Source organism: Chiloscyllium punctatum, chromosome 22 (assembly GCF_047496795.1).
Source record: "Chiloscyllium punctatum isolate Juve2018m chromosome 22, sChiPun1.3, whole genome shotgun sequence".
Lineage (NCBI taxonomy): Eukaryota > Metazoa > Chordata > Chondrichthyes > Orectolobiformes > Hemiscylliidae > Chiloscyllium > Chiloscyllium punctatum.
Genome location: NC_092760.1, coordinates 24,497,064 through 24,524,669, shown reverse-complemented (window position 1 = coordinate 24,524,669; position 27,606 = coordinate 24,497,064). Strand labels below are relative to the sequence as shown.

The following is a 27,606-nucleotide window of genomic DNA, read 5'->3' as shown; positions in this document are numbered from 1 at the left end:
TGAGTGCTGTGGTTTATATGTCACCGTCCCCGCTTGAGGTGTGGTTTATATACACCTCCTGGTCAGGTGTGGTTTACACATCATTTGTCTTCACTGAGGTTTATATACCACTGTCTACACTCGAGGTACAGTTTATATATCAGTGTATCTGCTCTGGGGTGTGTTTTATATGTCCCCGTCACTGCACGGGGTGTGGTTTATATAGCAAAGTCACAGCTCGGTATATGCTTTGTATACGTGTCACCACCTTCCACCCGGTTAGTGTTCTCGAACTGCGTCCCTTCATATTGTGGTTTAAATATCGCTGTACCTGCTCAGTGTGTGGTTTATATAACACTGCCCTCGCTCAGGGCTGTGGTTTATATATCATGTATCTGTTCAGGGTGTGGTTTATATATCAAGGTCCCTGCTCAGGGTGCAGTGTATATAAATGACTGAGCCTGTCCGGGGTGTAGTTTAAATAGTGACTGCTCCTTATAAGGATTGTGGTTTATTTCTCAGCTTTTGCTGGGGTGCGTGTTATAGTGTGATGTTACAGGAGCTCTTCAGCTTTTGAAGCTGCTTGTTTTTGTTGTAGAGGTTGCTGGGAGACCATCCGAGGAAGTTTCAGCTCAGGCTGCAGAATGTGGGGGAGAGAGAGAGAGAGAGCGCTGGTTGGGCTGATTGAGTCAGAGTGAAATAGAGAGAATTTGAGCAATTGACTGGGAGAGTAGGACAGAGTTCGGGAAAATGACAAGTAGCAGATTGAAGCAGGTAAGTTGAAAATGAGAGGCCCCGAGTGGGAGATACAGAGCACAAAACAAGTGTGTGAAAAGGTGAGGCTGAGATAGTGAGTGGGCGTGATGGTTTAGATAGTGAAGGGATATTGCTTATCTGAGAGGAAAGTAGTTGGAAACTGAAAAATAGAAAGAGAGGGATCGTGAAACCGAAGGGAGCTAAGGTAGAGAGAGAAATGAGACTAGTTGAGATGGTGGAGAGAAAGTATGTGATACCTTGAGTTGTAATACAAGTGATTGGGACTGGAGCAGCTGATTGGCGAACGACTACCGTCTTGAAGCAAACTGGAAAGACAAAAGCTGATATCCAACAATCCAGAGCGAGAGACAGCAGCTGAGCATACTGCAGGAGCAGTGAGGACTGGAACAGATACAGAAGCTTATCAAGAGGTAAGGATAGCATGAAACATACTGGGGAAAGATTGACAGAGGAGTCTGAAAGACTGGGATAAAACAGCTCTGATTTTAACTGTTCATCTAAATGGCAGGTATCAGGCATAGGTTTTGCCAGGATGTGGGCACTTGACTAATGTCAGCATTTATTGTCCATCCTTAATTGCCCTGTGGTGAGCTGCCTTCTTAAACCGCTAAAAATCACACAACACCAGGTTATAGTCCAACAGGTTTAATTGGAAGCACACTAGCTTTCGGAGCGACGCTCCTTCATCAGGTGGTCGTGGAGGACTCAATCCTAACACACAGAATTTATAGCAAAAATTGACAGTGTGATGTAACTGAAATAATACATTGAAAAATACCTTGATTGTCTGTTGAGTCTTTCACCTGTTCGAATACCATGATAGTTTCACTTCTTTCATGTGTAAATCACAAAATTTTTTTTTAAGAAGTTGCATTCTCAGGTTAACTGTAACAATTGGTGTTAGCTGGACAATATGTTTAAGGTGTTAGCCCCATGTGTTCTCTATCTGTACCATGATGTTTAGATTGATTTCAATCTAAAAAGTGAGATAACAGAGTTTTACATGGATTCATACAGTTTTTGAGCAAAGTACAATGTAACTCTGCAAGTACAAATTCACCCCACAAACGTATATGTGTATGTGGGTCTTTGTGTCTGTGTGTGTCTGACTGTCTGTCAGGATTGCGGGGTTGTGAGTGTGAGAGAGAGTGTATATGTATGTGAGCGTAGATCGTCTTAAGTCTGTGAGGGAGTGCATGTGTGTGTGTGTCTGGGGTGGGGGGTTGTGAGTGTCTGTGAGAGAATGTATATGTGAGTGTAGAGTGGTCTAAGTCTCTGAGTGGATGCATGTCAGAGTGTGTGTGTGTGGTGCAGTGGTGGTCACCTGTAGTGTGACATGAACCCAACTTAGCTATTAGCCTCTGCTCGGCCACTTTTCACTGCTGCCTGTCCCGAACTCCACCTTGGAGGCTGGTCACCTGAAGGTCTGAGGTCGAATGTCCTGGACCACTGAAGTGTTCTCCAACTGGGAGGGAACACTCCTGTCTGATTGTTGTGCGGTTCCCATTCATCTGTTGTCGTAGCCTTTCTACCTCAGCCTTGGGTTCATGTCACACTACAGGTGACCACCATTGCACTATACATACACATAGACACTCCTACACACGCACACACACACACACCCTTACAGACACACACACACTCTGACATGCATCCACTCAGAGACTTAGACCACTCTACACTCACATATACATTCTCTCTCACAGACACTCACAAACCCCCACCCAGACACACACACACACTCCCACACTCTGACATACTTAAGTCTGTCACCCCACAGACTTAAGACACTCTACACTCGCATACACACAGATATACACTCACAGCCCCCCACCCCAGACAGACAGACACACACACACACACACACACGTATACATATACGTTTGTGGGGTGAATTTGTACTTGCAGAGTTACATTGTATTTTGCTCAAAATTAGCATGAATCCATGTAAAACTCTGTTATCTCACTTTTTAGATTAGAATCAATCTAAACATCATGGCATAGACAGAGAGAACACAGGGGGCTAACACTTTCAACATATTGTCTAACTAACATCAATTGTTACAATTAACCTGAGAATGCAACTTCTTAAAAAAAAAAAATAATTTTGTGATTTACACATGAAAGAAGTGAAACCATCATGGTATTCGAACAGGTGAAAGACTCAACAGACAATCAAGGTATTTTTCAATGTATAATTTCAGTTACATCACACTGTAAACTTTTGCTATAAATTCTGTGCCTTACAATTGAGTCCTCCACTACCACCTGAAGAAGGAGCGTCGCTCCGAAAGCTAGTGTGCTTCCAATTAAACTTGTTTGACTATAATCTGGTGTTGTGTGATTTGTAACTTTGTACACCCCAGTCCAACACCGGCATCTTCAAATCATTGTTAAACCGCTGCAGTCCTTGGGGTGTAAACACACCCAGTGTTGTAAGGGAGGGAATTCCAGGATTTTGACCCAGTGACACTGAAGGAACAGCGATATATTACCAAGCTAGGATTGTTGGTGTCCTGTAGGGGAACCTTCAGGTAGCTGGCAGAAGAGGTCGAGAGGGATAGGCCAAGGGGAGAAGGGATCGAAAGGTAGAAGAATGAAAAAGGGGAGAGATTGAGAAGGGATAAAGAAGGAAGAAATGGAGTGTGGGGGCAAGAGAAGCTGAATCTTTATTGCTGCAAATATGATTAGCTCATTCTGGGCCTGTCTGGTTTTCTGTATTAAAGGATAGGCCACTACTGAGTCTAAATGCAAGTGAACTTGTCATGAAGGGTGGTGGTACGTACGGTTCATATGAACTTATTGCATAATGACCAAAGTTTCTAAAGACTGAATTCAATATGCCTGCTCCCTCCAGGTACTCATGTAGAACTCAATTGTCTCAATCCAGATCTGAGAGATATCATCAGATTGGATGGTACAACCATTACTTTATACAACACAACTATGACTGCCCTCCACCCCTTTCTCAATATTCACCATTGCATTTGAATGCATGTACCTATAGATTAGCCTAGTGGCTCAGTGGTTAGCACTACTGCCTCACCGTACTAGGGACCGGGGTTTGATTCCGGCCTCAGACTACTGGCTGTGTGGATTTTGTACATTCTCCCCATGCCTGCGTGGGTTTCCTTTCAGGTGCTCCAGTCTCCTCCTATAATCTAAAGATGTGCAGGTTAGGTGAACTGAGCTTAAAAATGTGTTGCTGGAAAAGCGCAGCAGGTCAGGCAGCATCAAAGGAGCAGGAGAATCGACGTTTCGGGCTTATGCCCGAAACATCGATTCTCCTGCTCCTTTGATGCTGCCTGACCTGCTGCGCTTTTCCAGCAACACATTTTTAAGCTCTGATCTCCAGCATCTGCAGTCCTCACTTTCTCCTAGGTTAGGTGAATTGGCCAAGCTAAATTGCCCATAGTGTTCAGGGATGTGTAGGTTAGGTGCATTAGTCAGGAATAAATGTAGGATAATAGGGTAGGCAATGGCTCTGGGTGGGTTACTCTTTGGAGGGTCGGTGTGGATTTGTTAGGCCAAAGTGGCCTGTTTCCACATATAGGGATTCTATGATTTACTTATACCCATCACATTTCACCAACTTCCCAGATCTTCTCTTTTCACACTTGGAAGAATGGGAGATTATCTACACTGATTTTCTAAGCTCTGTGGATCAATTCTCCACAGATGTATGATAGCCCGGTTAGCAAGGTTGGATCATATGCAGTACAGGGAGAGCTGGCCATTTCAATATAAAATTGGCTCATAGATCGCAGACAGAGGGTGGTTTGGATTGGAAGCCAATGACCAGCCGCATACAGCAAGGCTTGGTGCTGGGTCCACTGCTTTTTGTCATTTATGTAAATGATTTGGATGTGAATATAGGAGGTACAGTTAGTAAACTTGCAGATGACAACAAAGTTGGTGGTGTAGTGAACAGTAAAGAAGGTTAGCTCAGAGTACCATGGGACCTTGATCAAATGAGCAAATGGGCCAAGGAGTGACAGATGGTAAGGTGCTACAATTTGGAAAGGCAAACCAGGGCTGGACTTATACACTTAATGGTAAGGTCCTGGGGAATATTGCTGGACCTTGGAGTGCAGGCTCATAGTTCCTCGAAAGTGGAGTAGCACATAGACAGGATAGTGCAGAAGGCGGTTGGTACACTTGCCTTTATTGGTCAGTGCATTGAGTATAGGAGTTGGGAGATCATGTTACAAATGTACAGGACGGTGGTTAGGCCACTTTGGAAGACTAGCATTCAGTTCTGGTCTCCCTGCTATAGGAAAGATATTGTGAAGATTGAAAAGATTTACAAGGATGTTGCCAGACAATAGGGAGTGGATGAATAGGTTCTTTTGGTTACTCATGTGGCTCAGTGGGTGACACTGCTGCCTCACAGCCCCAGGGACCTGGATTCAAATCCACCCTCAGCTTGTGTGGCGTTTGCACATTCTCCCTGTGTCTACATGCTCTGGTTTCCTCCCACAGTCCAAAGATGTGCAAGTTAGGTGGATTGCTCACGATAAATTAGCCAAATTGTCCGGGCATGTGTGGATTAGCTGTAGGGATAGGTTGGTGGGTGGAATTGTAGCACCTTACCATCTGTCACTCCTTGGCCCATTTGCCCCCATTTGATCAAGGTCCCATTGTACTCTGAGCTAATCTTCTTTCCTGTTCACTACACCACCAATTTTGTTTGGGTGGAATGCTCTTTGGTGAGTTGGTGTGGACTTGTTGGGCCAAATGGCCTGTTTCTACATGCCACAGGGATTCTGGGGCTATTTTCCCTGGAGTATCGGAGGCTGATGGGTGACTTTACAGAAGTTTATAAAATCATGCCGGGAAGTTAAGTTTCCCTCTTGAAGACTAACCTCATGAATCAGCAGCCTCCATTTGCTGCAGTGGGAGCAGTGATAGCGTGGACCAGGGGGCTGCAGGGAGGGTAAATGTCCCTCTTAACGACCTACCTCAGGAATAGGCAGAGTGAACAGGGGTGGATGCGGACACAGGGAATGCTGGGTATGTGAACTGGTATATTTGGATTGTGGCTAAACCCGAGACACTACACGTGTAGTGTCTCCCAACCACCCTCCTCTAACCAAAACAAAAGACCATGTGTGAAGGGTTGGTAAGATTTTTCTTCATTTGTTCAATCTCTCTTGACAATTTACAGCAGAGGGGATGGAAGCTAGGGCAATTGCATTTTCCTCTTGCAGGATGTGGGAGCTAAGGGTCATCACTGGTGTCCCTGCTGACTTCCTGTTTCCATGCTGTACATCTCTATGACTATGATTAAGTGCACCCAACTCCACTCTTCACAGATCACATTAGGGAGCTGGAGCTGGAACTTGACGAACTTCGGATCATTTGGGAGGCTGAGGGGATAATAGAGAGGAGTTATAGGGAGGTAGTCCCATCTAAGTTACAGGATAAAGGCAGCTGGGTGGCCATCAGGAGAGGGGAAGGGAATAGGCAGACAGTGCAGGGATCCCCTTTTGCCTTTCCCTTCAATAATAAGGACACCGTTTTGGATACTGTTGGGGGGAGCGACCTACCAGGAGAAAATGACAGCGACCAGGTTTCTGGCACTGAGCCTGGCTCTGTGGCTCAGAAGGGAAGGGGGGAGAATAGGAGAGGGATAGTGAGTGGAGATTCAGTGGTGAGAGGAACAGACAGGAGATTCTGGGGTCACGAGCGAGACTCCTGAATGGTGTGTTGCCTCCCGGGTGCCAGGGTCAGGGATGTCTCGGATCGAGTCTATAGGATTCTTAAGGGGAGGGAGAGCAGCCAGAGGCTGTGGTACACATCAGTACCAATGACAGAGGGTGGGAAAGGGAGGAGGACCTGAAAAGAGAACATTGGGAGTAAGGTTGGAAGCTAGAAGGCAGGACGAGCAGAGTAATAATCTCAGGATTGCTACAGGTGTCATGTGCTAGTGAGGCTCGGAATAGAGAGCGAGTGCAGATAAACATGTAGCTGCTGGGCCGGCTTAGGAGGGAGGGCTTCAGATATGTGGATCATTGGGATACCTTCTGGGGAAGGTGGGACCTGTACAAGAAGTATGGGGTTGTCGCTGAAGCGGTGGGCGCTGGGTAGAAGTGAAGTTGGAGCGCAGAGCCGGTCAGGAAGGTAAGTGATTGTTATTTGAGTGGAGAAGGAACCCGAGACACTACACGTGCAGTGTCTCCCACCCTCCCTCCTCCTCTAACCTAAAAAAAAAGGACTCAGTCGGCTGAACAGGTAAGCAACTTAGTGTTCTTGTTTTGGAGACTGTGTAGAGTTATGGCAGCGCAAGCAGTGGAATGTTCCTCCTGCAGGATGTTTGAGGTAGGGGTGACCACCGATGCTCCTGCCGATTTAATCTGCAGGGAGTGCAGCCAGCTCCAGCTCCTCACAGACCATGTTAGGGAACTGGAGCTGGAGTTGGATGAACTGAGGATTATTTGAGAGGGTGATAGATGGAAGCTATAGGGACATAGTTACGCCAGAGAACAGAGGTAGCTGGGTAACAGTTAGAGGTAGGAAAGGGAGGAAGCAGGCAGTGCAGGGATTCCCTGTGGTTGTTCCCCTCAACAATAAGTATACCGCTTTGGATACTTTTGGGGGGGACGGCCTAGCAGGGGTAAGCTGCAGTGACCGGGTCTCTGGCACGAGGTCCGGCTCTGAGGCTCAGAAGGGAAAGGGGGAGACTCTATAGTTAGAGGGACAGACAGGCGGATCTATGGACATGGGCGAGACTCTCGGATGGTTTGTTGCCTCCCGGGTGCCAGGGTCCGAGACGTCTCAGACCGTGTCTTCAGAATCCTTAAGGGGGAGGGTGTGCAGCCAGAAGTCGTGGTGTACATTGGCACCAACGACATAGGTAGGAAGAGGGGTGGGGAGGTCATTCAGGAGCTCAGGGAGTTAGGCTGGAAGCTAAAAGCTTGGACGGACAGAGTCGTCATCTCTGGGTTGTTGCCAGTGCCACGTGACAGTGAGGCAAGGAATCGGGAGAGAGTGCAGTTGAACACGTGGCTGCAAGGATGGTGTAGGAGGGAGTGCTTCAGGTATTTGAACAATTGGGCTCCATTTTGGGAAGGTGGGACCTGTACAAGCAGGACGGGTTGCACCTGAACCAGAAGGGCACCAATATCCTGGGGGGTAGGTTTGCTAGCACTCTTTGGGAGGGTTTAAACTAATTTGGCAGGGGGATGGGATCCGGACTTGTAGTCCAGCAAGTAGGTTAGCTGTTTTTCAGGATGTCCAAGAATGTAGGGAGGCTGTGGAGAAGGTAGCACTGACAGGGAATACTTGCGGACACAGAGATGTGTTCAAGTGTGTATACTTCAACGCAAGGAGTATCAGAAATAAGGTGGGTGAACTTAAGGCGTGGATCGGTACCTGGGACTATGATGTTGTGGCCATCACGGAAACGTGGATAGAAGAGGGACAGGAATGATTGTTGGAGGTTCCTGGTTACAGATATTTCAGTAAGATTAGGGAGGGTGGTAAAAAAGGAGGGGGGTTGGCGTTGCTAATTAGAAATGGTATAATGGCTGCAGAAAGGCAGTTCGAGGGGGATCTGCCTTTGGAGGTAGTACGGGCTGAAGTCAGAAATAGGAAAGGAGCAGTCACCTTGTTGGGTGTTTACTATAGGCCCCCCAGTAGCAGCAGAGATGTGGAGAAACAGATTGGGAAACAGATTTTGGAAAGGTGCAGAAGCCACCGGGTAGTAGTCATGGGCGATTTCAACTTCCCAAATATTGATTGGAAGCTCTTTAGATCAAGTAGATTGGATGGGGCGGTGTTTGTGCAGTGTGTCCAGGAAGCTTTTCTAACTCAGTATGTAGATTGTCCGACCAGAGGGGAGGCCATATTGGATTTGGTACTCGGTAACGAACCAGGACTAGTGATGGGCTTGTTAGTGGGTGAACATTTTGGTGTTGGTGACCACAATTCTGTGACTTTCACCTTGGTTATGGAGAGAGATAGGTGCGTGCAACAGGGTAGGTTTTACAATTGGGGGAAGGGTAAATACGATGCTGCAAGACAAGATCAGAGGAGCATAAGTTGGGAGCATAGGATGTCAGGGAAGGATGTCATTGAAATGTGGAACTTTTTCAACGAACAGATACGATGTGTCCTTGATATGTATGTACCTGTCAGGCAGGAAAGAGATGGTCGTGCGAGGGAACCTTGGTTGACGAGGGAGGTTGAATGTCTTGTAAAGAGGAAGAAGGAGGCTTACATAAGGTTGAGGAAACAAGGTTCAGACAGAGCATTGGAGGGACACAGGATAACCAGGAGGGAGCTGAAGAAAGGGATTAGGAGAGCTAAGAAAAGGCATGTAAAATCTTTGGCGGGTAGGATCAAGGATAACCCCAAGGCCTTTTATGCGTATGTGAGAAACATGAGAATGACGAGAACGAGGGTAGGTCCGACCAAGGACAGTAGTGTAAGACTGTGTATTCACTCGGAAGAGATAGGAGAGGTCTTGAATGAGTACTTTTCTTCAGTATTTACAAACGAGAGGGAACGTATTGTTGAAGAGGAGAGTATGAAACAGACTGGTAAGCTAGAGGAGATACTTGTTAGGAAGGATGATGTGTTGGGCATTTTGAAAAACTTGAGGATAGACAAGTCCCCCGGGCCTGACGGGATATATCCTAGGATTATGTGGGAAGCAAAAGAGGAAATTGCAGAGCCGTTGGCAATGATCTTTTCATCTTCCCTGTCAACGGGGGTGGTACCAGGGGACTGGAGAGTGGCGAATGTTGTGCCCTGTTCAAAAAAGGGAATAGGGATAACCCCGGGAATTACAGGCCAGTTAGTCTTACTTCGGTGGTAGGCAAAGTAATGGAAAGGGTACTGAGGGATAGGATTTATGAGTATCTGGAAAGACACTGCTTGATTAGGGACAGCCAGCACGGATTTGTGAGGGGTAGTCTTATTGAATTTTTTGAGGAGGTGACCAAGCATGTGGATGAGGGTAGAGCAGTGGATGTAGTGTACATGGATTTTAGTAAGGCATTTCATACGGTTCCCCATGGTAGGCTTACGCGGAAAGTCAGGAGGCATGGGATAGTGGGAAATTTGGCCAGTTGGATAGAGAACTGGCTAACCGGTCAAAGTCAGAGAGTGGTGGTAGATGGTAAATATTCAGTCTGGAGCCCAGTTACAAGTGGAGTTCCGCAGGGATCAGTTCTGGGTCCTCTGCTGTTTGTAATGCTTATTAATGACTTGGAAGAGGGAGTCGAAGGGTGGGTCAGTAAATTTGCAGACGATGCGAAGATTGGTGGAGTTGTGGATAGGGAGGAGGGCTGTTGTCGGCTGCAAAGATATGATGCAGAGCTGGGCTGAGGAGTGGCAGATGGAGTTCAACCCTGTCAAGTGTGAGGTTGTCCATTTTGGAAAGACAAATAAGAATGCGGAATACAGGGTTAACGGTAGGGTTCTTAGTAAGGTGGAGGAGCAGAGGGATCTTGGGGTCTATGTTCATAGCTCTTTGAAAGTTGCCACTCAGATGGATAGAGCTTGTAAGAAGGCTTATGGTGTATTAGTGTTCATTCGCAGAGGGATTGAATTCAAGAGTCGTGAGGTGATGTTGCAGCTATATAGGACCTTGGTAAGGCCACATTTGGAGTATTGTGTGCAGTTCTGGTCACCTCACTTTAGGAAAGATGTGGAAGCTTTGGAGAGGGTGCAGAGAAGATTTACCAGGATGTTACCTGGAATGGAGAGTAGGTCGTACGAGGATAGGTTGAGAGTGCTAGGCCTTTTCTCATTGGAACGGCGAAGGATGAGGGGTGACTTGATAGAGGTTTATAAGATGATCAGGGGAATAGATAGAGTAGACAGTCAGAGACTTTTTCCCCAGGTACAACAGAGTGTTACAAGGGGACATAAATTTAAGGTGAAGGGTGGAAGGTATAGCGGGGGATGTCAGGGGTAGGTTCTTTACCCAGAGAGTGGGGGGGGCATGGAATGCGCTGCCTGTGGGAGTGGCAGAGTTAGAATCATTGGTGACCTTTAAGCAGCAATTGGATAGGTACATGGATAGGTGCTTAAGCTAGGACAAATGTTCGGCACAACATCGTGGGCCGAAGGGCCTGTTCTGTGCTGTATTGTTCTATGTTTCATGTTCTATGAACTGGAGGGGCACCAATATCCTTCGAGGGAGGGTTGCTAGGGCTGTTTCGGAGGGTTTAAACTAGCTTGGCAGGGAGTTGGGAACCAGTGCTACAGATCAGATGATGGAGTAGGAAGTGAACAGCCAGATACAGCATGCAGTGAATCTGTAAGGAGGATAGGAACTTGAAAGGGTAAAGGTGCAGTTAGTGTGATGGGTTGAAGTATGTCTATTTTAATGCAAGAAATATCAGGAATAAGGGTGACGAACTCCGAGCATGGATCAGCACTTGGAACTTTGATGTTGTGGCTATTGTGGAGACTTGGATATCACAGGGACAGGAATGGTTGTTGGATGTTCCAGGGTTTAAATGTTTCAGAAGGAAAAGGGGGAGTGAAGGTAAAAGAGGTGTGGGAGAGACATTGCTAATCAGGGATAGTATCACAGCTGCAGAAAGGAAGGTCATCGAGGAGGGTTGGCCTACACAGTCAGTGTGGGTGGAAGTCAGAAACAGGAAAGGAGCAGTCACTTTATTGGGAGTTTTCCACAGAGGGCCCCAATAGCAACAGAGACACAGAGGAGCAGATTGGAGGGCAGATTTTGGAAAGGTGCGGGAGTAACAGGGTTGTTGTCATGGGTAATTTTAGCTTCCCTAATATTGATTGGAACCTCCTTGTTTCAAATAGTTTGGATGGAGCAGATTTTATCAGGTGTGTCTAGGAAGAAATCCTGAGTCAATATGTAGATAGGCCGACTAGAGGGGAAGCCACATTGGATTTAGTGCTTGGCAATGAACCATGCTTGGTGGGGGAGCATTTCAGTGATAGTAATCACAACTCCCTACCCTTTACTTTCCCATACTGTCTGCTCCTTTCCCTCTCCTTGACAATAGTAATTAATTGGTGGAGGGGGAATTAAAATGCTGTTAAGCAGAAACTGGGGCGCCTAAATTGGGAACAGATCTTTTCAGGAAAATGCACAACAGAAATGTGGAGGTTGTTTAGGAAGCACCTGCTGATAATGCTGGACAGGTTTGTCCCGCTGAGGCAAGGAAGGGATGGTAGGTTGGAAGACCCTTGGATAACAAGGGATGTGGAACATCTAGTCAAGATGAAGAAGGAAGCTTACTTAAGGTTGAGGAGGCAAGGATCAGACCAGGCTCTAGAGGGGTACAAGGTACCCAGGAAGGAACTGAAGAATGGACATGAAAATGCCTTAGTGGGTAGGATTTAAGGACAACCCTAAGGCAATCTACACTTCTGTATAAATAACAGGATGGAGCAGTTTTCGGCAGGTGTGTCCAGGAAGGATTCCTGACTCAATATGTAGATAGGTCAACTACAGGGGAGGCCATATTTGATTTAGTGCTTGGCAACGAACCATGTCAATGAACTAAGAGCATGAAAAAGCGTTAGCAGGTAGGATTAAGGAAAACCCTCTGGCATTCTACACTTATGTGAGGAACAAGAGGATGGTCAGAGTGAGGGTAGGGCTGACCAGGGATAGTAGAGAGAACTTGTTTCTGGAGTTAGAGAAGGTCAGGGAGGTCCTTAATGACCTTCAGTATTCACTACTGAGTGGGACCTTGATGTTGTGTGGATAGTGTAAAAAAGGCTGATCTGCTTGAACAGGTTAATGTTAAGAAGGAGGATGTGCTGTAAATTTTGAAAAACATGAGGATAGATAAATTCCCTGGGCCAGATGGAATATGCGCAATGTTACTACACAAAGCAAGGGAGAGATTGCTGTGCCTTTGGTAATGATCTTTGCATCCCTACTGTCCACTGGAGTAGTGCCAGTGATTGGAGGGTAGCAAATGTTATTCCCTTGTTCACGAAAGGGAATAAGGATGATCCTGGGAATTACAGACCAGTCAGTCTCCCATCTGTGGTGGCTAAACTATTGGAGAGGATTCTGAGAGAAGGAGTTTTGATTACTTGGACAACCATAGCTTGATTAGAGAAAGTCAACATGGCTTTGTGAGGGGCAGGTCATTGCCTCAAACCTTGTGTGGCAAAGATCCTCAAAGTGAATATGATGTATAAGGATTTTAGCATAGCGTTTGATAAGGTTCCCCATGGCAGGCTCATTCAGAAAGTAAGGAAGCATGGGATACAGGGAAATCTGGCTGCCTGGATATAGAAGTGGCTGGTCCATAGAAGACAGAAAGTGGTGGTGGATGGAAAGTACAGGTGCATAATCCTTTATCCAAAACCCTTCAGGACAGCTGGTTTTCGGAATTTGGAATTTTTCATATTTTGAAATAAGTGACAGTTTAACAGTGAACTTTTAATAATCTTACCAAACAGCAGACCCACCTGTGAGTACTCCAAGCCCTGAGACAGAATTGACACCTGCCAGTGCTGGGCCTCACCCCACGTCATATCTGAGTGACGTGGGTCGAGTGAGTGTGGAGTTGGGTTAACTGTTTGCATGCCAAACAACCTTGTTATGGAGACAACAACTTCACAAAAAATCTTCAGATTTCAAAGCTTTTTGGATTTTGGGATTTCAGATAAAGGATTGTGGACCAGTATTTAGCCCGGAGCTCAGTGAGCAGTGGTGTTCTTCAGGGATTTGTTCTGAGACCTCTGCTCTTTGTGACTTTTATAAATGGCTTGGATGAGGAAGTGGAAGGGTGTGTTAGTAAGTTTGCTGATGACATGAAGGTTAGTGGAGTGGTGGATAGTGTGGAGGGCTGTTGTAGGTTGCAATGGGACATTGGCAGGATGCAGAACTGGGCTGATAAGTGGCAGATGGTGTTCAGCCTGGAAAGGTGTGGAGTGATTAACTTCGGAAGGTCGAATTAGAATATAGGATTAAAGGCAGGATTCTTGGCAGTGTGGAGGAAGAAAGGGATCTTTTGGGGTTCACATCTATAGATCCCTCAAATTTGCCACCTAATTTGAAATCTAATCTAAAAGCCAGAGAAGAACAAAGAGCTGCTAAGAAAGAGCATAAGTGGGTGAAAATGTGTTGCCTGAAAGCAGCCCATGTGCTGACAAGAGTCTGGAGTGAGGGGGGTGTGGATAAGAGACACAGAAGATGATGTTCAGACTCTAAAATTACTGAACTCAATATTGAGTCCTGAAAACTGTAGGCTCCCCAAGTGGAAACTGAGATGTTGTTCTTCCAGCTTGTGTTGAGCCTCACTGGAGCAATGCAGCAAGACAGAAATGTGGGCCTGAGAACATGGTGGTGTGTTAAACTGGCAGGTAAGTGGAAGCTCGGGGTCATGTTGTAGACAGGATATAGATGTAGTGCAATGCAGGCACCCAGTCTGCATGTCATATCCCCAGTGTAGAGGAGACTATATGGTGAACAGCAACTATAGTAGACTAGGTGAGGAGTAGGTAAATTACTACTTAACCTGGATAGTGTGTGTGGAGCCTTGGATAGCAAGGAGGAAGGATGTAAACAGACAAGTGTTACACCATTTGCAATTGCATGGGAAGGTACTATGGGTATGCAGAGGTCTTGGGAGTGCATAAAGAGTGCCCTGGAAAGAACAGTCCCTGCAGAATGCTGATAAGGGAAAGGATGGGAATATGTGTCTGGTGGCGACATTCCAATGGAGGTGACAGAAATGGCGGCTTATGGTCATTTGGATGCAGATGCTGATGAGATGGACAGCAAAACCCTATTGGTTTTGTAGGATGGAGAGGGAAAGGGTGAGGGCAGAAATATGGGAAATGTGTTGGATACAGTTCAGAGACCCATCCAGTGGTGGGAATCCTTGATTGAAGTAAAAGGTGGATATTTCTGAGGACCCCTGCAGAAGATGGCATCATCAAAACAAACCCGTCGAAGGCAGAAGCATTGGGAGAATGGAATGGAGTCTTCACAGGAAGCAGGGCGTGAGGATGCATAGACCAGCTAACTGTGGGAATCAATGGATTTGTAGGGAATATCAGCGGCCAGCCTATCCCCAGAAATGGAAACAGAGATGTCGAGGAATGGGGAGAGAGGAGTCAGAGGTGGACCAGTTGAAGATTGATGGAAATTGGAAGTGAAATTGACACCTTTTCCCAATTCCAAGCCAGAAAGGGAAACAGCACTGATGATGTCATCAATGTACTGGAGAAAAGAGTTGTGAGGAGGGACCCAAGTGGGATGGAAACAAGGAATGTTCCACATATCCCATCAAGAGACAGGCATCATTGGAGTCTCTGAGGACACCAATCGCCACAACTTTGATGTGAAGAAACTGAGAGGAGTTAAAGGATGATTTATTTCCAGTAAGGACCAGCTAGATCAGGCGGTGGAGAGTGGCAGTGGATGGACATGGTTCTGGCCTTTCTCCTGGGAAAAAATGGAGAGTCCTGAAACCATCTTGATGGGGGATAGACATGTAAAGGGATTGTGTCTGTTGTGAAGAGCAGGCACTGGATCCTGTGAACTGGAAATTCTCAAACTGACATAAAGCGTCATATTCTTTAATCTAGCTTCCAATCAACGGGCAATATTTTAACTTAGCAATCTTCAGCCAATTTTCACTCAATGTGATATCAAAAAAATAGTTGGAGGCACTGGATACAGCAAAGGCTGTGAGACCTGACAACATTCTGGCAATAGTACTGAAGACTTGTGCTCCAGAACTTGCCGTTCCCCTAGCCTAACTATTCCAGTACAGTTACAGCACTAGCATATGTAGAAAATTACCCAAGTATGTCCTATCCACAAAAGGCCAGACAAATCCAGCCAGACCAATTCCAGCTCCATCAGTCCCGATCATCAGTAAAGTGATGGAAGGTGTCAACAGAGCTATGAAGCAGCACCTGCCTAGCAATAACCTGCTCAGTGACGCCCAGTTTGGGTTCTGCCAGGGCATCTCAGCTCCTGTCCATCATGTCAGCTTTTGGTTCAAACATGTCAAAAGAGCTTGATTCCAGAGGTGAGGTGAGGGTGACAGAAGATATCTCTCCAATTACCGCACTAAGATGACGTTTTCAATAATGATTATGGTCCCAGCAACAATAAACAGTGTGAGAATTGTTGTGGGTTTAACTTCAGGAATCAAAGTAGTGAAATCTAAGATCCATCCAGATATCAAAGTGGAACATCTGGCAATACGGTTGAAGCAGACTGTCTTTACAGCACGGTGGCTCAGTGGTTAGCACTGTTGTCTCACAGCACCAGGGACCTGGGTTCAATTCCCACTTCGGGTGACTGTCTGTGTGGAGTTTGCACATTCTCCCTGTGTCTGTGTGGGTTTTCTCTGGGTGCTCCGGTTTCCTCTCACAATCACAAAAGATGCGTAGGTCAGGTGAATTGGTCATGCTAAATTGCCCATAGTGTTAGGAGCATTAGGCAGAGGTAAACATAGGGTAGGGTTACTCTTTTTGGAGGGTCGGTGTGGACTTGTTTCTGTACTGTGGGGAATCTAATCTTTACCAACCAGAGAGTGGATACTGACCATTTCTTCTAGATGATGAATCCAGATTGCTGACCACATCTAGAACACTATTTGGATGCTGTTGTTTTAACAGGTTACCTCTTGAGATTGTATCTGCTGTCAAAATATTCCCAAGAACAATGCCTAGCACATGAGAAGGAGTCAACCGTGTAATATGCGGGAAAATGGTTAAGTCTCATTCTGCTAAGGAATGGGATCTGCTTTCAGTAACATACACTGAAGTCCAGACACGTTTGAAACTAGGGCTGAGTCTGCCTGGCTCCAGGCATATTCTCCCCTATCCTAATCTGTTCATTGTATATACAGTTGACAAGAAGGCTCCTGATCACAATATAATTTGCCCTATTTATGACAGACTGTGAATGCACAAAACAGGGACGTAATCATAAGCATAAAATAGACTTCAACGCAACTTGAGCACTTAGTGTCATCCAATCTCAGTAACATCCATGTAAATTTTCTTTGCACCCTTTCCAATTTAGTAACATCCTTCCTATAGCAGGGTGACCAGGATTGTATGCAGTCCTCCAAATGTGGCCTTATCAATGTCTTGTACAGCAATAGCATGATGTTCCAACTCCTTTACTCAATGCTCTGACCGATGAAGGCAAGCGTGTCAAATACCACGTTCACCACCCTGTCTGCAGGTGGCACCATTTTCAAATAGTTATGAACTTGCACCTCATTGAGCTCAAAGAACCCACTTGAGAACGCTGCTGGAACCTGGGCCAACAAATTACTTTAGATAGGATCAAGCAACTTCTAATCACTTTAGAAGTTATAGCACACAATGACTGCGTTTACCAATCAAATTAGAGGCTAATGTATTGTACAACACCATTGTAGGAGTAATGATTCTGAAATAATTAATATTGAAGCTGTAGGAAGCTCCCCTCAATCTGATGAAGTCATAGAATCAAACCATCAAAAAAATCATACTGTACAGAAGAGACCCTTTGGCCCATTGAGTCTGTTTTGCTCCTCCTGTAACCTTGCACCTTCCTCCGTTGCCTCCTTCAGTATTCTGGGATAGGTCCCATGAGGCCTGGGGGATGTATCTACCTTAAGGTTTTTCAAGATACCTCCACTTCCTTGATATCAACATACCTTGGAGTATCAACAAGCCCCTCCTGAATCTTACCATTATCCATGTCCTTCACCTTGCTGAATACCAATGCAAAGCACTCATTAAGGTCCTCACTCACCTCCTCTGGTTCCATGTATAAATTCCCTCCTTTACCGAGCTACTGCAGTACCTTTAACATATATATATAAAATACCTTGGGATTCTCCTTAATTCTACATGTCAAGGACATTTCATGCTCCCTCCGAGCACTCTTAAAGTTCTTTTCTGCTTCCTTTACAATCCTCAAAGGCCTTGGTTGTCTTCTGCTCCCTAAACCTTACATATGCTTTCTTTTCCTTTTTGACTAACCTTTCCATTTCTCTCATCATATAAAGTTCCCAAATCTTGCCATCCTTATTTTTCATTCTCGCAGGAACATGCATGTCCTGAACCTTGACCAACTGGCCTTTTAAAAGACTCCCAGATTTGGATTTACCTTCTAGCAGTTGCCCCATATTCAATTTTTCCGGTTCCTGTCTAATACTGTTGTAATTAGCCTTCCCCCAGTTTAGCATTTTCACCCAGAGACCAGTCTTATCCTGTTCCATAAATTATGAAGCTATGATCATTGTTCCTAAAATGCTCCCCTATTGAAACTTCAATTACCTGGTCAGGATCATTCCTTGATACAAGGTCTACTACTGCCCTTTCCCTCATTTCAGTGTCTGCATATTGTTTCAAGAAACCTTCCTGGATGCACTTAGTAGATTCTGCACCATCCAAGCTCTTGGCACTAAAGCAGTCCTAGTCAATGACTGGGAAGTCAAAATCACCTACTACAACAGCCCTGTTGTTTTTACATGATCTGCTTACATTTCTGTTCCTGTATCTCCTGCTGACTATTGGGAAGTCATCATCGTGATAGCATCTCTGATAAGATCTCCAAGATGTCCTCCTAGCAGAGCTGTGATATTCCTCCTTATCAGTAATGCAGTTCCCACCCCTTCATATCCTTCTCGATCACTTCTGAAACATCTAAACCCTGGAACATTGAGCTGCTAGCCTTGCCCTCCTCCGACCAAGTTTTTGTAATGGCTACCACATTGTAGTCCCATGTATTAATCCAGGCTCTAAATTCATCTGTTACAACCCTTGCATTAAAATAACCACATTTCAGATTGCAAGTACTGCTGTGTTCACCAACCTGGCCTTGCCTATTCTCTCTAGTCCATAGTTCCTTTGTCTATCTTTACCATCCTTGTAAAGTGGAACTACGTTAGCTATCTTCCAGTCCTCTGACACCTTCCCTGTGGCCAGAGATGATTTGAACATTTGGGCAGGATCCCTGTAATTTCCTCTCTCATCTCCCACAGCAGCTGGGATATAACTCATCTGGACCTGGGGATCACCAAAACATCCAATACCTCCTCACGTCTTATATTAACATTCTCAAGGTCTTCACAGTTCACATTCTCAAATTCTGTACTTGCATCAGCCCCCTCCCAAGTAAAGACAGAGGTGAAGTATTCATTGAACACCTTACCAATGTCCTCCAGCTTCTCACACACATTACCCTCTTGGTTCCTAATAGACTCTATCCTTTCTCTGGTTTTTTTTTATCTCTTGATATAGTGGTAGAATATCTTTTGGATTCTCCATAATCTTGCTTGCCACCATCTTCTCAGACCCTTTTTGCTCTCCTAATTATTTTCACAGAGCTGTGGATGTCAAACCTACAGCTCAGCGAGCAAACCGACACCCTAAACTTTCACAGAATCATAGAATCCCTACAGTGTGGAAACAGGCCATTTGGCCCAACGAGTCCACACCGATCCTCCAAAGAGTAACCCACCCAGACCCAATCTTCTAGCCTAATTTGCTACATTCACTCCTGAGTACTGCACTTTCTTACAATCCCTCCTGCATTTCCTACACTCCTCTGGGATCACCATTGTTTTGCTCACTCCATACCTTCATACGTCTCGCTTTTCCTTTTTACCCAGTCCTGAACATTTACTCGACATCCAGCGTTCTCTGGGTTTGCTTTAGATTAGATTAGACTCCCTACAGTGTGAAAACAGGCCCTTCGGCCCAACCGGTCCACACCGACCTTCCGAAGCGTAACCCAGCCATTATCCTCTGAATGATGCACCTAACATTACGGACAATTTTAGCATGGCCAACTCACCTGACCTGCGGGAGGAAACCGGAGCACTCGGAGGAAGCCCACGCAGACACGGGGAGAATATGCAAACTCCACACAGACAGTCCCCCGAAGATTGAATCAAACCTGGGACCCTGGTGCTGTGAGGCAGCAGTGCTAACCACTGAGCCACTGTTGCTCCTGTATTTAACCCTAAAGGGAACATGTTGAGCATGCACTCTCCTTATTTCCTTTCTGAATGCCTTCCCCCTGTTCTACTGTAGGTATATCCTCAAATAGCAGTTCCCAGTCTGTTTTGGCCAGATCCTGCTTTATTTTAATAGATTCTGCCTGAGCCCAAGCCAAAATGTCACACTCTCCACTTCACCACCTTCCTCCCCGCTGCCCAGACACACCTTGGCATAATGTTTTGCCCTCTGGTGGCAGTGATCCCCAGTGGAGGGCTCTCTACAAAGGGGTCCTCCCCTCTTACATTGGGGCTCTAGGATGAAGAGTGCTGTGCAACCATAGTTTGAGTAATTTCACTGGGTGCCAAGCCATGAGTAATTTTTGTGGCCTGGCTGAGATGGTCAAGTGCTCCTTTTTAGTTTTTTGAAGGTGTTACTCCCTAAAGTGTGGATGCATTTCAGCCCCACACTCCTGATCTACAGACACCCGGTGCGGAGGGTAGAAAGTAATGAGGGGGAGACCTGTCTACAAGCCGCCTTGTGGGTCTACTCTTTGGCCTGGTCCAGACTGTGAGCCATGCAGGGTCTCGTCATTCCTGATAGTCTGCCCTTTCTTTTCTGGTGATGTCTGCGCTCAGAAGCACGGTTGAGGCTTTTCAAGTCTGATGGGCACTGCAGGGGTCGGAGTGCATCATTGGACCAGATGATGGCATTTTAATTTGATAAGCTTCTGTTGAATTTCTATAACTATCTGTTAATCGTTTAATTTTGTTTCTATTACAGTTGCTCACTGGAGGCTGTTTTAACATTTTTTACTTTAAGAGTTGAAATGAGGTTGAGGGCTCTTGTGGCGCAGTGGTAATGTCCCTGACTCTGAGTTGGGAGCCCCAAGTTCAAGTTCCACCTGCTCCAGGGGTGTGTGCCTGAAGGAGGTTTGTAATGAGGAAAGCCATTTTCTGTTAGGGTCTGGAATGCATTGCTTGGAAATGTGGTGGAGGCAGGATCAATTGAGGCATCAGGAAGGTGTAGGATGATTATTGGTGTGCAGGGATGTGGGGAAGTGGCAGGAGATTGGCACAAGGTAATTGAATTTGCACAATGGGCCAAATGGCCTCCTGCATGGGAACAATTCTATAATTCTGGGTCAAAATCTGGAACTCACTAACTGTGGGTGTCCAACACCTTGGTAACTTCAACTCACAACCTCCTTCTCCAGGGTAATTGGGGATGGACAAGAAATACTGACTCAGCCAGTGATGTCCACATCCCATGAATGAAAGAAAAATACACTCTTCCTTAACAGTACTGAGCGTTGACTATATCACATGAACTGCATTGGTTCAAGAAGGCAGCTTCGGGCACTCCCGAAGAGTATTAATTCTTTCAGAAGCATATACCAGAAGGGGCAGTGATTGAAATATCTCTTATTGGAGATGGTGATTGCCCAACATCTGTGTGGTGCGAATGTTAGTCAGGCCAAGCCTGGATATTGTCCAGGTCTTGTCACATTTGAGTATCAGCCACTGTGTCCGGACCAGTGCAGCTCGAAATGGAATGATCAGGGAGTGCCTCCACTTCTGTCCTTCTGAGGGAAGGGCGCTGAGAGGCTGGTCAATTCTGTACGCTCTGATCTTCAAACTGTTCTCCTTTTGTAGGTGGGCTATGTATCCAGGTATTGCCAGAGTCTGGAACTTCAAGGTGAGGGTATTCAGTTTGTTTTAATTTAAAGGGGAGGAGTTCATTAAAGGGGTGGTAATACTTTTATAAGGCTCAAAGTTGGAAGGAGAGAGGACTTTTAAAAATAAAAATGAAGACAAAACTACCAGAGGGTAAAAACAACCACTGGGTTGTATGTGAGAGACAGTGTCCGGCAGTGTCGGAGTGACCGATCTAAATACTGGCAGTGTCGGAGTGACCGATCTAAATCCTGACCGTGTCAGAGTGACCGATCTAAATACTAGCAGTGTCAGTATGACTGATCTATATCCTGACTGTGTCAGAGGGACAGATCAAAATCCTGACTGTGTCAGAGTGAGTGATCTAAATACAGGCAGTGTCAGGGTCACTGATCTAAATGCTGACAGTATCAGAGTGACTGATCTAAGTGTCAGTATGACTGATCTAATTACTAACAGTGTTCAGAGTGACTGATCTAAATACTGACATTGGTCCCTCTCCCACTGCAACTCCACCCTCTCCTCCTTGACCTATCACCTTCATCTCCTCCCCCACTCACCCATTGTACTTTCTCCCCATCCCCACCCTCCTCTAGCTTATCTCTCCACGCTTCAGGCTCACTGCCTTTATTCCTGATGAAGGGCTTTTGACCGAAACATCGATTTCGAAGCTCCTTGGATGCTGCCTGAACTGCTGTGCTCTTCCAGCACCACTAATCCTAAATACTGACATTGTCAGAGTGACAGATCAAAATCCTGACAGTGTCAGAGTCATTGATCTAAATTATGGCAGTGTCAGAGTGACTGATCTAAATACTGACTGTGACAGATTGACTCATCTAAATACTGGCTCTGTCAGTGTGACTGATCTCAATACTGACAGTGTCAGAGTGACCGATCTAAATACTGACGGTGTCAGTGTGACTGACCAAAATATTGGCAGAGTTAGTGTGACCGATCTAAATACTGGCAATGTCAGAGTGACTGATCTAAATACTAGCAGTGTCAGTATGACTGATCTTATTACGAACAGTGTTCAGAGTGACTGATCTAAATACTGACACTGTCAGAGTGACCGATCGAAATACTAACATTGTCAGAGTGGCCGATGTAAATATTGATGGTGTCAGAGTGACAGATCAAATTCCTGTCAGTGTCAGAGTGACTGATCTGAATCATGACAGTGTCAGAGTGACCGATCAAAATACTGACAATGTCAGTGTAACTAATCTCAATACTGGTAGTGTCAGATTGACTCATCTAAATGCTGGCAGTGTCAGTGTGATTGGTCGAAATACTGACAGTGTCAGAGTGACTGATCTACATACTGACAGTGTCAGAGTGACTGATCTACATACTGACAGTGTCGGTGTGACTGATCGAAATACTGACAGTGTCAGTGTGACTGATTAAAAATCCTGACAGTGTCAGTGTGACTGATCTAAATTCAGACAGTGTCACTGTAACTGATTCAAATACTGACAGTGTCGAATGACCGATCTAAATACAGACAGTGTCAGCGTTACTGATCTAATTACTGACAGTGTCAGAGTGACTCATCTAAATACTGACAGTGTCAGTATGACTGATCTAAATGGAGAAAGTGAGGACTGCAGCTGCTGGAGATCAGAGCTGAAAATGTGTTGCTGGTGTCAGTGTGACTGATGTAAATACTGGCAGTGTCAGTGTGATTGGTCTAAATACTGACAGTGTCAGAGTGACTGATCTAAATACTGGCAGTGTCAGTGTGATTGGTCTAAATACTGACAGTGTCAGAGTGACTGATCTAAATACTGACAGTCCATGTGCCCAATAAAAATCCTGACAGTGTCAATGCGACTGATGTAAATACGGACTGTCAGAGTGACCGATCTAAATACGGACTGTGTCAGCGTTACTGATCTAAATACTGACAGTATCAGAGTGACTGATCTAAATCCTGACTGTGACAGATTGACTCATCTCAATACTGACAGTGTTCAGTGTGACTGATCTCAATACTGACAGTGTTCAGAGTGGCTGATCTAAATCCTGACAGTGTCAGTGTGACTGATCTAAATACTAGCAGTGTCAGTATGACTGATCTAATTACAAACAGTGTTCAGAGTGACTGATCTAAATACTGACACTGTCAGTTTGACTGAGCTAAATCCTGACAGTGGCAGTGTGACTGATCTAAATACTGACAGTGGCAGTGTGACTGATCTAAATACTGACAGTGTCAGTGTGACTGATCTAAATACTGTAAAATCGACGTTTCGGGCAAAAGCCCTTATTCTTGATGAAGGGTTTTTGCCCGAAATGTCGATTTTACAGCTCCTCGGATGCTGCCTGAACTGCTGTGCTCTTCCAGCATCACTAATTTCCTTCATCGGGAAATACTAATATTGTCAGAGTGGCCGATGTAAATACTGATGGTGTAAGAGTGACAGATCAAATTCCTGTCAGTGTCAGAGTGACCGATCTAAATACGGACAGTGTCAGAGTGACCGATCAAAATACTGACAATGTCAGTGTAACTAATCTAAATACTGGTAGTGTCAGATTGACTCATCTAAATACTGGCAGTTTCAGTGTGATTGGTTGAATTAATGGCAGTGTCAGAGTGACTGATCTAATTACAGGCAGTGTCAGAGTGACTGATCTAATTACAGGCAGTGTCAGTGTGACCGATCTAAATACGGACAGTGTCAGTGTGACTGATCTAATTACTGGCAGTGTCAGAGTGACTCCTCTAAATACTGTCAGTGTCAATGTGACTGATCTAAATACAGACAATCCATGTGCCCAATAAAAATCCTGACAGTGCCAGTGTGACTGACCTAAATACTGGCAGTGTCAGAGTGACCGATCTAAATATAACAGTATCAGAATGACTGATCTAAATACTGGCAGTGTCAGTGTGACTGATCTAAATACTGACAGTGTTAGAATGACTGATCTAATTACTGGCAGTGTCAGGGTGCCCGATATAAATACTAACAGTGGAGGAGTGACTGAGCTAAGTACTGACAGTGTCAGAGCGACCGATCTAATTACCGCCAGTGTCAGAGCGACCGATCTAAATACTAACCGTATCAGTGTGACCGATCTAAATATTGACAGTGTCAGTGTGATTGATCTAAATACTGTCAGTGTCAGAGTGACCGATCTGAACATTGACAATGGCAGAGAGACTGATCTAAATACTGGCAGTGTCAGTGTGACTGCTCTAAATACTGATAGTGTCAGAGTGAACAAGGAGAAGATGACAATGGAGGCAGTTTGGTCGGTGGAGGGGGTGGTGATAGAGAAAAGGGAACATGAGTTGATATTGGAGGAGGACGGGCAGATAATGGTGGAGGGGGAGGGGGAGGGGAAGTTGATCGTGGTGGTGAGGGGGAGTTGGCTGAGGGGATGGGGAGTTGGCGGTGGAGGGAGAGGGGATGTTGCTGGTGGAGATGGGCAGATAATGGTGGAGGGGGAGGGGGAGGGGAAGTTGATCGTGGTGGTGAGGGGGAGTTGGCTGAGGGGATGGGGAGTTGGCGGTGGAGGGAGAGGGGATGTTGCTGGTGGAGGGGGAAGGTAAGTTGATGGTGGATGGGGAGGTGGAGTTGGTGCTGGAGGGGGAGGGGAAGTTGATGGTGAAGGAGGTGTTGATGGTGGGGGGGAGGAGAGGTTGATGGTGGAGGGGGATGGGGTGTGATGTTGGAGTGGGAGGGGGAGTTGATGGTATTGGGGAGGGAAGTTGATGGTGAAGCTGGAGGGTGAGTTGATGGTGGGGGGGGGTCGTTAATGGTGGAGAAGGAGGGGAAGTTGATGGTTGAGGGAGGTGGGTTGATGGTGGAGGGGTCATAAATGGTGGAGGAGGAGGGGAAGTTGATGGTGGAGGGGGGTTGATAGTGGGAGGGGAGGGTTAATGGTGGAGGGGTAGTTGATGGTGAAGGGGTAGTTGATGGTGAAGGGGGAGGGGAGGTTGATGGTGGAGGGGTAGTTGATGGTGGAGGGGTGGGGAGGTTCATGGTGGAGGGGGAGGGGAGGTTGATGGTGGAGGGGGTTGATGGTGGAGGGGGGGGAGGGTTAATGGTGGAGGGGTAGTTGATGGTGGAGGGGGAGGGGGAGGGGAAGTTGATAGTGGAGGGGGGGGAAGTTGATAATGGAGGGGAGGGTTGATGGTGGAGGGGGAGGAATAGTTGATGGTGGAGGGGGAGGGGAAGTTGCTAGTGGAGGGAGAGGGGAGGGTTGATGATGGAGGGGAGGGGAAGTTAATGGTGGAGGGGGAGGGGTAGTTGATAGTGGAGGGGGTGTGGGAGAGGGAGAGTTGCTGGTGGAGGAAGAGGTGGGGTTGATGGTGGTGGGGGAGGGGGAAGGGGAGTTGATGATGGAAGGGGGAGGAGGGATTGATGCTGGAGGGGTGATGACTGAATACTTGGAGGTGGCGGTGGTGTAGTTGGAGTAAAGAGTGCTGACAGTGGAGATATTGACAGTGGAAGTGAGGTGGAGGGGTGTCGTGAAAGGGGCTGACATTGTGTCCTTGGTTCGGATGACAGACCCTAACTCCCCGAGAGAATGAAGCCAATTGGAGAATCCCCATCAACTCCGAGCAGAGGGCAGACTGAGGTCAGCAGGAGTTCGACCGAGCAGGAGGAAGGAGAGGAGGACGTCTCGACGTTACACTGTGAGTGAGGGGGGAGGGAGGGGTCCCAACATTATACAGAGTGTGGGGAGGGGGAGGGACAAGGAGGGAAGGGAAGAGCAGGGGGTGACTGGGGAGTGGCTTAGTGGGCTCATGTATGAAAATTGCACTTACAGTTTGAGCTGTTATCATCTTGTTTGATCCGCAGGAATGCCTGACAACTAACAGAATGATGGAAATGGTTGTGGATGCATTAATTAGAGTTAATTGGGTTTGAATTGATTGTGTAAATATGAAAAGCTAGTAATCAGCAGGGGAGGGGGGAGATGAGTGAAAGAAAGCTCTCATAAAAGTGTGAACCTGAATCCTGTTGAAATAGTTATCCTTTGGCAAACCGGGCTATGTTTCAGGGTATGATTGCACACGGATTTCCTGAAAATGAGCTTTATGACCAGTGTAAAAATGCAGTAAAAATGTGGACCTGAGTTACTTCTTTACCGAAGAAAAAGCAAGGCATAGCCTTAGCACACTTGTTACCACACATAAGTAAGATAGGATGCAAAAGGTTTTGGGAATTGGATGATTTGATCACAGATGAAGATTTGGACAGGTTGTTCGCATTCATGCTTAAAATTGATCAAAAAAGCTTGTGAAGCACGATCAGGTTTGGGCACTTTGCAAACTTAAATAAAAGTATTTATGGGGGCATAGCTTCAAACTGAGGGGTGATAGATATAAGACAGATGTCAGAGGTAGTCTCTTTACTCAGAGAGTAGTAGGGGCATGGAACGCATTGCCTGCAACAGTAGTGAACTCGCCACCTTTACAGGCATTTATATGATCATTGGATAGACATATGGATGAAAGTGGAATAGTGTAGGATAGATAGGCTTCAGATTGGTTTCTCAGGTCGGTGCAGCATCAAGGCCTGAAGTGCCTGTACTGCGCTGTAATGTTCTATGTTCTATTTAGCTTTTGTGACAACTCCAGGAATAGTTGGGATAAAATTCCAGTGCACCATGGAGTCTGCATTTTGGCAATAGTTGGGTATTGTGTATGTGTTCAAGGGAAGGTGGGCAGTTTATATCTGTCTGGGTTTGGGGTGAGGGAGTATGTTTGTCTGGGATTTATCTTGTGTGTTTGTAGGGGTTCATTGACTGCAGATCAAGTCTCTGTTTACAATTGATTTGTGAACACCTATTTGCACACTGACAGTGTGGGCCTGACTGTCTGCATATCTAACAGCTAGATAGGCAGACAGACTGGGAGGGTGATGACTGTGCTAACAGTAATGGGAATACGATAGGGGTGTAAAGCACTGTTTCCATTTGAACATTCCAGATTCCTTCCTTAGTGAGCCCAAGTTACTGAGGACCAGACAGCTGGTGTTTGCCTATCATGCCGGAAGACACGTACCTCGCCTTCGGGAACCCCACAGTCTTTATGCTGTCACATCCTCGGGGTCACAGCTTGCCCCACGATGGCCAATAGAGTGCGAGGTCATCAAGGAACAGATCCACCACATTGGTAAGAACATGGAGAGGTGAATTCAGGAGCTGAGGGACAGAGGGGGCAATGGTGTCAGGGGTCGGGGTGTGGGGGATGCTGTTGGGAGAAGGGACGGACTATGTCTGAGACAGCAAA

The 27,606-nt window shown here is 46.1% G+C and overlaps 1 protein-coding gene across 1 annotated transcript in view; it reads left to right on the top strand.

Moving 5' to 3' along the window:
- The first annotated feature begins 681 nt into the window (after positions 1–681).
- The window catches only part of LOC140493879 (cytosolic carboxypeptidase 2-like), an 87,250-nt gene continuing 60,325 nt past the window's right edge, over positions 682–27,606 (top strand). Inside the window, exons 1-4 of the mRNA XM_072592873.1 lie at positions 682–1,166; positions 21,327–21,369; positions 25,877–26,004; positions 27,304–27,489. Coding sequence (XP_072448974.1) covers positions 25,896–26,004; positions 27,304–27,489 — 295 coding nt within the window. The 5' untranslated portion in view covers positions 682–1,166; positions 21,327–21,369; positions 25,877–25,895. The remainder of the gene's footprint in view (positions 1,167–21,326; positions 21,370–25,876; positions 26,005–27,303; positions 27,490–27,606) is intronic.